This window comes from Maylandia zebra, linkage group LG11 (genome assembly GCF_041146795.1).
Source record: "Maylandia zebra isolate NMK-2024a linkage group LG11, Mzebra_GT3a, whole genome shotgun sequence".
In the NCBI taxonomy this organism is placed as follows: Eukaryota; Metazoa; Chordata; class Actinopteri; order Cichliformes; family Cichlidae; genus Maylandia; species Maylandia zebra.
Window position 1 is genome coordinate 33,770,925 of NC_135177.1, and position 12,910 is coordinate 33,783,834.

The 12,910-nt window shown below is 40.7% G+C and overlaps 1 protein-coding gene across 1 annotated transcript in view; it reads left to right on the forward strand.

Moving 5' to 3' along the window:
* Nucleotides 1–1,041: 1,041 nt before the first annotated feature.
* znf385d (zinc finger protein 385D) overlaps nt 1,042–12,910 on the forward strand; it is a 107,626-nt gene continuing 95,757 nt past the window's right edge. Inside the window, exon 1 of the mRNA XM_004568524.4 lies at nt 1,042–1,407. Within this exon, the coding sequence (XP_004568581.1) occupies nt 1,386–1,407 (22 nt within the window). The 5' untranslated portion in view covers nt 1,042–1,385. The remainder of the gene's footprint in view (nt 1,408–12,910) is intronic.

The following is a 12,910-nucleotide window of genomic DNA, read 5'->3' on the forward strand; positions in this document are numbered from 1 at the left end:
ATTTAGAGAAAGTGTTTTTTTAACTTACATGATTGTACTTACACATCAAGAATTATAAAATTACTTTATCTTTATTCTAGAAAAAAAAATGTAAGTGGGCGCTCCGTCCAGGACACTATGGAAAATCCCACTGGCTGTGATATTGGTATCTTAAAATGGTTTATATACTGAATGTTTTGTGGTTGTTTTTACACAATTTGTATTCATGTATATGTTGGTATCTTTCAAAATACAGAAAAGAGTTTGCACTTGGCTCGTCTTGCTCTGCTGTGGAGTTAATTTGTTCACCAGCAGGGCAAAGAAACCAAAGATAATAAGAAAAAGATGGGAAAAAAGCTAAAACATGAGCTAAACGATACTAAAATGTTCTGCAGAGCTTTAATTCTGCCTTGACTGAAATATTTCCCATGCATTTTACTGTTGTTTACATGACAAAAAAATACTGTTGGTCTAATGAAATTTGACTGCCACAATTTAGTTCATATCGCAAAGTTTGTTCTTAATGCTTGAGTGCCTGAAACGCTTCCATGAAATGCTTATCGAGAAGTTTGATGCCTGACATTTTTGTCTGCTTCCGTGTTGCTAAATCTCCTTCATAACCTGATTTCTCCCAAGTTTTTCGTATGCATGCAAATGTGCGGTGTAAGAAAAAGATGTTGATAAAAGACAAAATGTGAAGAAAAGCAACAAGAAAGGGAAAGAAAACAAAAAACAAGGGGCAAAGACATTAAAAGAGGTGGAAACACTGAGAGAGATATGGAGAGAAAGACAAAAGAGAAAGATGGGAAAAGTCAGAGTAAAGTAAAAGTAAATGGAGCGAGCTGGAGATGGAAGCATGGAAAGGAGAATACGATCAAATAAAGCAGTGACAGCGGGGGAAACCAGAAGTGAGAAAGCGCAGGAGAGGGAGAGGCTTGGTTGACACATAAAACAAAGATGAGACAACTACAGAGAGCGAAAGAGGCATTTGTGGAGAAGAAGCTGTTGCTGGAAAATGCAGATACACACCTCGGAGAGAGAAAAGAAAGAAGAGCAGGGATTTAGCTCGTGGAGGGGCCAGAGAGGAGAAGGAGGAGGAAGATAAGAGGAGGAGGAGGAGGGAAGGGAAGCGCTAAAGAGGAGGGGAGGGGACGAAAGAGGCAAGGGAGGACCAGTACGAGGAGAGAGGGAGAGAGAGGCAGATACGGAGGTCCACAGACAGCAGCGGCGTGCAGAGTGCAGCATGCAGACTGGCCACTGACGCTGCTGTTGGATTGAACACACATGCGGACACACACACACCCCTGAGGAGTGTATGAGACATGCCCAGGCTGCTGTCCATGGACACACACACACTGGCAGGGCACCAGAGAGGAAATACAGCAAACCCCCGAGCCTGAGGAGCTATGGAGAGCAGCATGTTCTTTGGTGAGTGTCTATATTTATGTGTGGTTGTGGAGTGTTTACACAGAGCACCTCCTCATCGTGTGTGAGAATCAGTGCAAAGTCCTTCCTTTAAAAGCATGGGAGTAAAAGCACAGGTTTCCTTTGCAGGAAAAGAGCGTGAAGTTACAAACCTAAGAGACCTCTTTTTGTCTGCGTGTGTGTTTTCGCTGCTTTATCACAGTCAAATGCAGAGTGAAAGTGCACATTTTCTCCTCTCCAAAATGTAAATATGTTACAACCTGCCTGTTACTTGTTCTGGAAACTAAAAAAAGGCAGCTAGGGGAGCTGCTCGCTGGAAGCGTGAAGTTGCTCACGGAGAGCTCCTAAAAATGTTGAATGAACCTGCTCATCAGGTAAACGCCTTCCTAAAGCTCATGTATGAGTTTATTGGACTCAATCCTGGGTGGCTGAGAATCCAAGCTTTGGATTTCATTGTGGATGTTTAACCAGCTGACACTCTGGAGGAATCTAAATAAGACTGGAGTCTCCTGGCTTGGGCGCAACTTGATATTCAGTGTAGGTTAGTTAAAGAAATTGACGAAAGGCCCCTTCCATTAGTTTTTATGGAGAAGACTGAAGGAGGCTTTAGAAGACTTAATGCGCGAGCGACTTCAAGTCAAGTGCTCTTCTCACGGCTGGCTTACAGTCACATCGGAGGAATAATTACACAGGGATCCGGAGTTCTAAGGGGGCGATTTGTTAAATGAAATACTTTTCTCTATTCAAGGGATTAAAGCGATCTGAAGTTACAGACCGTGGCTTGTAAGCATCAGAAGGATTTTCTCTTGTTATGCCATACACAGAGGAGGAGGAGGAGGGAGGGAGGGAGGAAAGGAGAGCTGGAAGCTTATAAATGAATAAGCTGTCAGGTGTAGAGACAGCTTGAGCTCTTTGAGATCCACAGTCGATGTCGGTCAGGTGTGAAACTGCTGGATAGCGAAGAAAAAATAAAGGTAGTGCAGGTCGGGCTGGATGAGTGGGTTTCAAGTTTGGGCCCGTTTAACCCAAAATCATAAGAAGTGAAAGTGAAAACGCCAAGAAGAACTCAGAGGTTTCGTCAGAAGGTCACGCTTGTTTTCTTTTCATTCTCATCAGGTGGAATACTAAGAGGCACCTCATCGCCACTGCTCAGTGTAAAACAAATGAAAGGGTAAAGGTCACTGCATACTGGGTGATGGTATCTCTTAAAAGATTAATAATGCTGTTTGTACTCTCGCTCTGCATTGCTGCAGTTTTAACTGGAGCTTGTTTTCCATTGAGGTGATTAATATCAAGTGACTTATGCTGACCTCTTCGAAACAAGATTCCAGTAGTGTAGGAATAAAAATAAACAGAGCAGAAACAAATGCTAATCTCTCATACATCACAATCAGTAAATGAACTCTGAGTGGGGTAATAGGTGCTGAGTGTGGGCTGCAATCATACAAGCTATTAGCGCTGTTGAGTCAGAGGCCCAGAAGATATCTAGCCGGTGTGTTTGCCACTGTGGTCGGCGTTTAGCCTCACATAAACATCTTTTTGGTTAACCTCAGATTACAGAGTGCATGGGAAGTGATTGTTGGAGCCAATTCATAGACAGCTGTGTTTATCAGTGGGCTAAACTCATGACAACTACAGTATGCTAATCTGAAGGGACTAGAGGTAGCATGTGTTATGTAGCTGGAAGCCAGATTTATGCCACACGCCGCTGAGATTTATGAAATTTCAAGAGTAGAGAGTTTATCCTGTAAAGGTTAATTGGAAAATGGGTGAACGTGTAGCTTTCAAAAAGTAAGAATGTTCTAAATCTACCCTTTGTACTCACTTTGTTCATTTTAATGGGGGTGAAATGAGTTTATGCTGCGTGCTTGAAGGGTATTGCTGATCTCACAGCATGTTAAGGGTCGCAGAATACAATCAGGAAACTCCGCAAAAACACAAAAGTGTTAATCACATCTGGAACGTCATCAGCATATGAATGAGTTTTTAGGGGAATTCAGATTTATCTAATAATTGGATTTATATTTGCTGAGAGAACTAGATGGCCGCGCGAGAGCAAGCTTGTTATTTTGAGACTCTCTGGCAGCGCTGGCTCTTGGTCTCTCTGGGCAGATCTTATCGGAGGAACTGCCAGGTTCAGGACAGTAAGAGGAGGCAGAAGGTGGAGGAGAGCGAGCACGAGATGATTCATTATTAATGCCAGTCGGCGTCCTCCAGACATCATTTTTACTCTCTCCCTCTCTCGACATAGTGCCGCAGGAGTAAAAAAAGCTTGAGCCCCAGATACGCAAATCCTTCAGGAAGGGCAATGCAGAGGACAGTCAGAGTCTGAAGCACAGTACGATACAGTAACCACACAAACACACACATCTCGTTCAATGAGCTGCTCTTAACATCTCATACTGTGTGTGCAGCAACACGGTCTCAAAAGGAATGGATAAGCAAAGGCCGGTGGGTGAAAACTTGAATCTATTCCGATCTTGTTTCCAGAAGTCAGATCTCATCTCAGCTCTACATCCTTACGCTTGTGGGCCAAGCGGGCAAAAAAGCTTCTTCAAAAGCCCGAGGTTGAATGCGTATCAGCTCGATTGTGCCTAATTTGATTCATTGGAATTATGTTTTAATAAAATAAGCCCTAAAGCATGCCTTCAGCTGACATTAAAATGTTATCAAGTTGCTTTATGCTGATGTGTTTGCATGTCCTGCAGACACAGAGCATCATTAGCATTGGATTGCTCTCATGATGTGGGGAAAAAATGACAGCTGTGCTAATATTTTTCTTTTAGCTCAGCTTTGGGCACCGCCTACTCTTCAGCGAAATCTTTGGGTTTTTTAATTGTTATGTTCCCGTACAAATTGCTGACTTTGTCTGCTTGGATTTTGGCACTGGGCAGCATCGAGTGTGTTTATCACGGCCTTCTGTGGTGAACAGAACTGTCTGTTGTGGCTGGAAATGATTTGATGAGACCCAGTGAATCCAAACAGTAAAGCATTGGGCAAAAACAATGAACACTTTGTTGAGCTCGAGGAAGCAGGGTCAAGTGCCAAATCTCTATGAGATTATCACTCTACAGTAAGTGATACTTATCCATTTACATACAGTTAATTTAAAATACAAATTAGAAAAGAGCGTAGTTCTTGGATTCAGTTTTTCTGGAAAAAAATCCAAGTCCAATGGCTGTACTGTGATTTCAGCTGCATTCACATGTAAAATGATCTCTCATGCATAAGATAAGATAGCCGTTATTTGTCCCATAGACCAGAATAAATAAATAATAAAGCATAGGAATAAAAAAAATCTCAGTAATAAGCAGGAGCTGCTGTAACAGGCTGCCACTCCCCCGGCGCCAGATGTTGAAGCAACACTGAGAGAGCAAGAAGTGGCAAAGGATGAACAGCGGCTAAATCTAGTGATAGAGATACTAAATTAACAACAATCAAGTGAACTGAAGCGTGACGGTCACTGCTGAGAGCGAGAGCGATGTCAGGTGGACAAGCTGAGAAAGCTAAACGTTTCCATTTTAATATCGCAAAATCAAAAATCCAGTGCACCAATAGTTGGGTACAAATAAAGAAAGTGGTATTGGTCTAATTAAAGCAAAATTGCACAGAAACACTGTAAATGAAGCCTATTATCAGATCTTTGCTGAGACTTCATTTAAGCAACGATTGCATCTTATTTCATATTTTATTTGATTGATTTCATTGGTTTCACATTTTGCAGAGGGAGACAGTAAGCTCTCTTTGCAGTTTTCTGTGTGGCATCAAGTACAAATTTGCGGTTACATTTCATAAACAAACATTTTGCAACCTCAACAACTCATAAATCTTACATTTAGCTCTCGCATACTTGGTGCCATTGCCTGCACGAGAAGCTCACAGAGAGGTCTTCATTCAGCTCCAGCACTTTCCGCACTATGTAAACAGATCAGTACCAGAGAGATTGTTTGGAGGCCACTGTCCTGACACATAACCAGGCTTCTTGTTCCAGTGATCTTTACTGTTCTATTTGTTTGGCTTTTGCTTGTTTACTTTAGTTGTGATGATTTCAGCAGATACTCCTGAAAGGAAAATAGACGACTAGGCCCGGCAAAGTTCGTCATTTCTGACTTGCAGGTTTTTCAGTATTCAATATAATGTGACCCGATGACCTTTCAGAGTGGCTCCGGAGAGAGACTTGATGCAAAGTAGATGACACCGTCACCTGGATTTACTCAGTCACTAAGTCAGGCACACAGAAGTTCTCTGACATGTATGAAACATGTATCCCATTTGTGCTTTTACAGCCTCCTGTACCTGACCTTTTCTGTCACTGTGTTAAAGTATCATGAAAGGAGTATGGTGCTCAGTAGCTGGGGTCAAAGTTTACTTTCCTTGTTGCCTTTTATGGTGACCTTTTGCTGGTGGTTGTTGCATTACCTTTTACCTTTTTACACCTCAGGCTTAGGAAATTATGGAAGACCTTAATTCTTTACTCTCAGAGCTCTTTAGATTATTAGCCATACAATATGTGTGGAATTAAGGCTGGAAACCAATCCAATGCTGTGGACCAGATAAAAAGTTTATTTAATTTATTGGCATGAATTTTTGCACAAAAAAACCCAGGGAATTTGTCCAGTGACCTTGGTGATCCTGTTACTGTTCATATTGCACCAGAGTGAGAAATATCTCAGAATAATTGCATCAGTTCCTGTAAAATTTACAGATATTCGACAGCGGGACAAGTACTCATGTCTGATTCTCTAAAATCACCATACACACACGCTAAAGACGTTTTACATTTACATGTAAAGTGAGCTCTCTGAGAGCAGCAGGAGGTCTCTACTTTTTATGTCTCCCTCTGTGCACCGCTGCTCTCTGTCACTCGCTCCACCCCATGAGCACATCAGACGGGGAGAGAGCGAGAGCGCATCGTTACTGTGCCCGTAGAGCATGATGATGTGCAGCTTTAAAGCTGTTGCTAGGCCTTGTTTGAAAAGACGTGATCTGCCAAAGGTGTATGAAAAAGTGACGAAATCTTGTGACAAAGTTGCTAAAACAACAACAAACAGGTGAAGTGAAGTGTGATTATTACTGATGTGAACCAGATGGATGTCAGGTGAAGAAGCTGAGAGAGTTTATATTTCCAAAATATCTGAATCCCAGATTTGGAAACGGAATCCTACACAATAAGTGAAAGTCCAGAAAAATGAATACTTGCCTATATGTTAGCATGCTAAAGGGAAATTGTGAATCTTACACAAATTAAATTAAATGGTTTGGACCCTGATGTCAGTATTTAGCTGAAAGCACTGCAATGTTAAGTTATAGACTAGCCATGGATGGACCCGTATTGTTCCTCATTTCCAGCAGGCAGTGACCCCAGCAGTTATGAAGAGGGTCTATGATGTAAGAATCAGTATATTCTTTTAGGTGACTGAATATCAAATGCCCTTGATTTTATAGTCAAACCCCTCACTCGTGTTTTCAAATAACAACAAGCTGACACCCAAAAAGTGCCTTTAAATGCCTTTAGATGTCTTTACTACTTCTACTAACAATAATAATTCAGTTTTATTAATATAGTTCCAAAACTAGTGCTGTCAGCGTTAACCTCGTTAAAATGACATTAACGCCATAACTGCATTAACGCGGCAAATCTCAGTTAGCGAGTTACCGCGGCTCGCTCCGTGCGTGAGGCTGCACAGCGTCAACATGTTAGCGCGGTTAGCTTGGCCCAGAATACCCATTACCTCAAGACTTTTTATCTGTAAGGTAAACACCCCACAGTAATACAGAGAAAATTCCAGCTACCCCCTATATCCGAGCACTTGGCGACAGTGGGAAGGAAAAACTCCCTTTTAACAGGAAGAAAAGGGGCAGCCATTTGTCACGACCCATTGGGGATGATGAGATGGCCGCCCCTCCGTGAGCCTGGTTCTACTGGAGGTTTCTTCCTGTTAAAAGGGAGTTTTTCCTTCCCACTGTCGCCAAGTGCTTGTCAGAGGTGGGACCAAGTCATTGTTTTGCAAGTCTCAAGTAAGTCTCAAGTCTTTATCTTCAAGTCTCAAGTCAAGTCTCAAGTAATGTCAGGCAAGTCAGAGTCGAGTCTCAAGTCACTGGTGTAAAAGTCCAAGTAAAGTCACAAGTCTGAAATTTTGAATTTCAAGTCCTTTTGAGTCTTTAAAAAAAAAACGAAAAAAAGCATGTTGCAGTTATATGCTAAATGTAAATATTAGACCATGTAATTTTAAATCTGTGTTTTTCTCAACACATGACAAAATAGTGAACTTAGAAAATATACACAAATTGTGAAATTGCACCTCTTTAAAATGCAGCTCAATTAAACCTAGCTCCAAGAATAATTTTCACCGACAGTTCTGAGATAAGCTGCATGTTATTCTTGGATGCGGTTGTAGGACCGGCTTTAAAATCGCATGACAAAAATATCATACATAAATAAATGATATTTTTTTTAAAATATCATTTAAAAAAAAAACCTGCATCACCAACGTAGCCTGGAAAACATTTGCTAGTTAGATGAAGTCAGCTATCTCATCGTAGCATATTTATATGCATATTTATAATTATACGCTTCTTGGAGTGAGCGCATACACTCATGAAGTTTAGTAACTTCCGGTCACTGCAACAAGCCCAGGTACAGTTTACCGACGGATGGGTGCAGGACCTTGAAATGCACCGTGTAGAAAGTAAAGACCATCGTACGTATCATAAGTTTACCAGTCTCACAAATCGTCTTCATAAATACACATTCCTTAACCGTTTATTAATAGGACCTTTGAGCTCAATGGTAATTAATTAGCAGTGGAAATAATTTCTGGTAGCATCACAGAAATGTAGCAGTGACAATAATACTGTATGCTGTAATTGCACTGGGCAATTAGTGATACAAAACAACTGTTTTATCCTGTGAATAAAAGTATATGTTTTTGTCAATGTACCATAATAACAGAAGCGAAACGCAATATTGTGTCAGGACAATTCACTATTTATGCACAATAAACAAAGGAGCATAGCGCGACCATTTCTGTTCAGCGCCAGACTTGCTTGTAACCTATATCACTAATTATGTTATGAAAATGACGTATTAACTACTACAAAACACTGACCTTTGTGTAAATGCTTGGAGCAGACTAACCTGTGAGCTGGAGGGTTCTGGGACGTTATCCGGTTGTTCAGTCTGACGTCACTAGCCGTGTCTGGGTCAACTCCGCTGCAGGTCCATATATCAAACGATCACTATGGCATTACTGAGAGTTGAAAAACTGTCTAAAGTCTTTCATCTTTAATAAAATGATCAGCGTTCTGCTCTACCAGGTGTAACAATTGAGTTTAACATCCAGGCATCCATGAAAACGGAATTTATGACATTTAACGGAGTTAGAAGTTAGCAGGGAGTTAGCTCGCTAGCTTCTATCTAAATACAATATAGCATGTCCTGACTGCGGGGTTTTGGAAACAAATTAAAACGTACAGCTCTGCTATCACTTCCAGCATAAATGAAGACAGAAAACTAAACAGCAGCGACGTTTGTAGGGTTACTGAAGTTGGGCTAGCTGGTATATAATGATGTGCTACGTGACCGCTAGCGACACAGCTATGTTAGCATAATATAAACAAGCTAACTTTTTTCCCACTCGATAAAAGTTAACGTGAGTGTTCTCGGTGGTCAGAAACAAATGTAATCGCATGGCAGGATGCTGTAAAAGGACCAAACTTCAGCCAGGAGAACAACTGAGATAATCCATCCACAATACGAGATTAGTCATTCATATACTGCTGCATGGGCTGGGCTGTAGTTACATCCTAAGGTTTTAAAAACTGAGCTTAAATAAATGATTAGTGGTAATAAAAGCCGAGGGAGGTCAACAGGGATCACTGACTGTTTTAGGAGCTTTTTGAGATCAAATAGAAGAAAATACATAAAATTAAACATGTTAACAACACAAAAGCCATATTAAACGCAGACTACTTTAGACCTGGAAGTAGGATTCGTCGCGTCATCACTGAACAACCGGATATTTGGTCTTTGAATGACTGCAATCCAGGCCATCCGTCGCCTCTTTGTTACTTCGGAAACATGGCTTGAACAATTTCTCTTCAACGACGTAATCCGATAACAACCGATCTCTTTACCCGTCGGCTTCCCGTGGCTGTCATGCGACCGGCTATTGCAGTTAATAATACAACAGCTTCTTGACATTTTTGTGTTTCTTTTTATCGCTGTGTAACTGATTTTAATTGAAAGCCTGCATGCGCTAGTACCGCTTGCCACGAGTTCCCAGAATCCTTTGCGGTTCTACCCGTGAATGACGTCACATTTTCAATCTCTATATAATATGCATGTTAAATTTTATATTTGGGGTAAAATATCAAGTCTTTTCAAGTAAACCGGTTCAAGTCCAATTCAAGTCCCAAGTCATTGGTGTAAAAGTCCAAGTCAAGTCACAAGTCTTACAACATTTTTTCAAGTCAAGTCTAAAGTCATAAAATTAATGACTCGAGTCTGACTCGAGTCCAAGTCATGTGACTCGAGTCCACACCTCTGGTGCTTGTTCACAGAGAGTTGTTTAATTGTCGGGGTTTCTCTCTTTTACTTTTTTTTTTACTCTTTACAATTTAAAAAGTATTGAGGAGACTGTTGTGATTTATAAAAATAAAACTGAATTGAATTGAACTGAATCTGGTCAACCAGTTGAGGCTGAGGAGAGGGGTAATAATGATAATAAAAACCAGTAGAATACTAGAGGTTGTTGGCAAAAAATAAAACAGAATTTAAGAAAACTAAAGAGACTGAAAAATACTGCATGAAAAATAAATATTGTTTTTATTGTGAGGCATGTGAATAGTGTGGATTAAAGATGCTTTATTTATAAGCAACAGATTCTATCTCGAATGGTGGAAAGAAAGCTAAGTACAGTTACTCACCTTTGAAAGTATTTCGCTTTTATCCATTTCAGTCATTTTTTTCCCCTTCAACATTTAAGGTCGAGTAATAGAAGGCAGTGCCACTGATTTAATTTCACAATAGTGCATAAAGCTACAGTTCAAAATATTAAAGCTGTTACTCTTAATTAAGTACTAATAATTCAAAAATCTTGAGCTATAAAACACTCTAAAAGTGACCACTTACGAAAGGCTTGTAATGGAGATGTTTTATGTGTCTCGAAATAAAATTGCTATTTTTTTCCCACTAGTAACTGTGTCAATAAAATAACACAACTTTATTGCGATTTCCTGTTCAGTGATGGAACAAATCAGTTACTTGTATATAAAAAATCTCAGACTTCAACAATGGTGGGAAGTCAGATTTCATATCCTATCACTCAGCAAACCAAATGTGACCCTATCAAAAAAATGCAGTTTGTCACTCCTCATCTCACTGCAGACTAATCTGACACATCATTCCCGGTGTCTTTGAGCGGGCTGTTTTGACTGTGCGCGTCGAGCTGATGAATGGCGGATTTTGGCTGAGAGAGAGGTGAAGCGAGCCTGCAGGCTAACGTCAGGCCGGCATGTTGAGAGATGGCACGGTTGAATGATCCCTACAGAAGGACATGCTTTGTTAAAGTTGGGACTAGGACGTGCCTCCACATGAGAGACAGCATGTGCTCTTTTTTCCAACAGATGGCAGCGCTCCGGCAACTGGAGGGAAAAGACAGAAGACAGAATGGGAGAAGGGGGGACAAATTGTGGGTTTTTTTCCCCCTCTTCTCCTCTCATCTTTATGACTTTTGCTTTTTATTTACCCCTAACCACTGCCTGGGGACTGAAACGTGGCAAAACTTGTTTTTATTTGTCTCAAGACAGTGGTTTGATATCGTATCTGCCAGCGCTTTAGAGCCACGCTGGCCCGGAGTTCCACTGTTGTTAAATGTGCAGTGATTTAAAAAAAATCATCCCTCTGGTTTTCATTATAGCTTTACGGAATAGCTTCTTTAATTCCTAATGTTTTGGAAGCTTGTGACCGTTTTTTCTGCTCTTTTTCGTTCGGTCCTGGCTGTACTGAAATCAGTCCTGTGCTGTTTCTAATTGGTGGTTTTAAAAGCACTCTGCTGGCGTGGCGCGCTCACATGACAATAAAAATGAAATATTTACTTTTGTTTTTCCTAGAGATGTGTGGGCCAGACCTCACTTGCCATTGACTGATTGAAACATTGCGCTCGCTGCAGTCATTCCACGTCAGCTATTTGTGGTGACGATTTCAGAACGAGAACATCTGTTTTGAAGAGATAAACATCATTGCAGAATCACACGGCGGTTATCTGCATATAAAGCTTGCTCTCGGTAGACAGTTTTGGTCTTATTGTGATTACAAGAAGGAAATGAATTCAGGGAATTCACAAGACTGCAACCTGAATGAGTAAAGTGAAACACTGAAACAACTCACAGAGTGTTCTCTTAACCGTGTAGTAACGCACATTAATGACTGCACTTGCAAGATTAGAGTAAGTAAAACAGTTAGAATGAACCCTTCCATAATGATATAACTTGTAATGGTTATTGGCGAATTGTCGATATGATATTGATCATGGAGGTGAGTTCTTGACTCTGAAATCAACAGCCATATACCTAATGGTGAGTTTCCACAGGATCCATCATTTCCACGTTGAGTTTATTATCTGTGCAACTAGCTGAGCAATTGTGGTGCAGCTGCATTTTATTTCTGAACAATAGAGCAACGAGTTGCATAATGTTGAGGTTTAAACTTCTTGACTTGCCTCTGAGAACTACATAACTTCATGATCAGCATGGATTATTTCTCATGTTGAAGGTTTTCAAGAACACTTTCTTTGCAGTGACAAAGAAAATCTGTGAAACAGCCATGGTGTTTGTTTAAGTTTGAATTTCAGGAGCAGAAAGTCTATCAGATGTATTCATCCAGTCAGGTGCAATTGTAGAAGAGGCTGTAGGGCATGGCGAGTACTTGTCAGTTATATGACGTTAAACTATTTAGTGGCTCATTGAGCAAGCATCCAGGGAGCATGACCCCTCTTGTGCAAAAACGGCTGGGACATGTAGTAACAGTTTCATTAGCTTTGGCTGAAGAAAAAGAAAAATGCTGACTTAAGATTTAAAACAAAGTGATACAGAGAAGGATGATGTATATATTTAAAACTGAATGTGTGGCAAGAATGACAGACCTCACATAGTTTGTTCTTTTTTTATTCTGGTTGCTGTTCCTCTAACACATGGCCACAGCTTTTCAGCTGCGTCCACACACAACAACAACAACAACAACCCCAACCTCAGGTCCCTGCACATTTTATACAAGGGAGGCGTGGTGAGCTGATGGAGCTCCGGTGTGTCAGCCTCCCCGGCAGCCGTGCAACAAACCACGCCCTGCCAAAGAATGAAATTGTAAATCTTATTAGTTTGTTTTTCTTTAAAAAATTGTTCAGTCTTCACTATTGACAATATATGAAATCCAACAGCGATGTTGGATTTCTTTACCTAGACGATACCATATTTAGATGAGAAGGTGGAGTTCTACTGTAAGTCATCA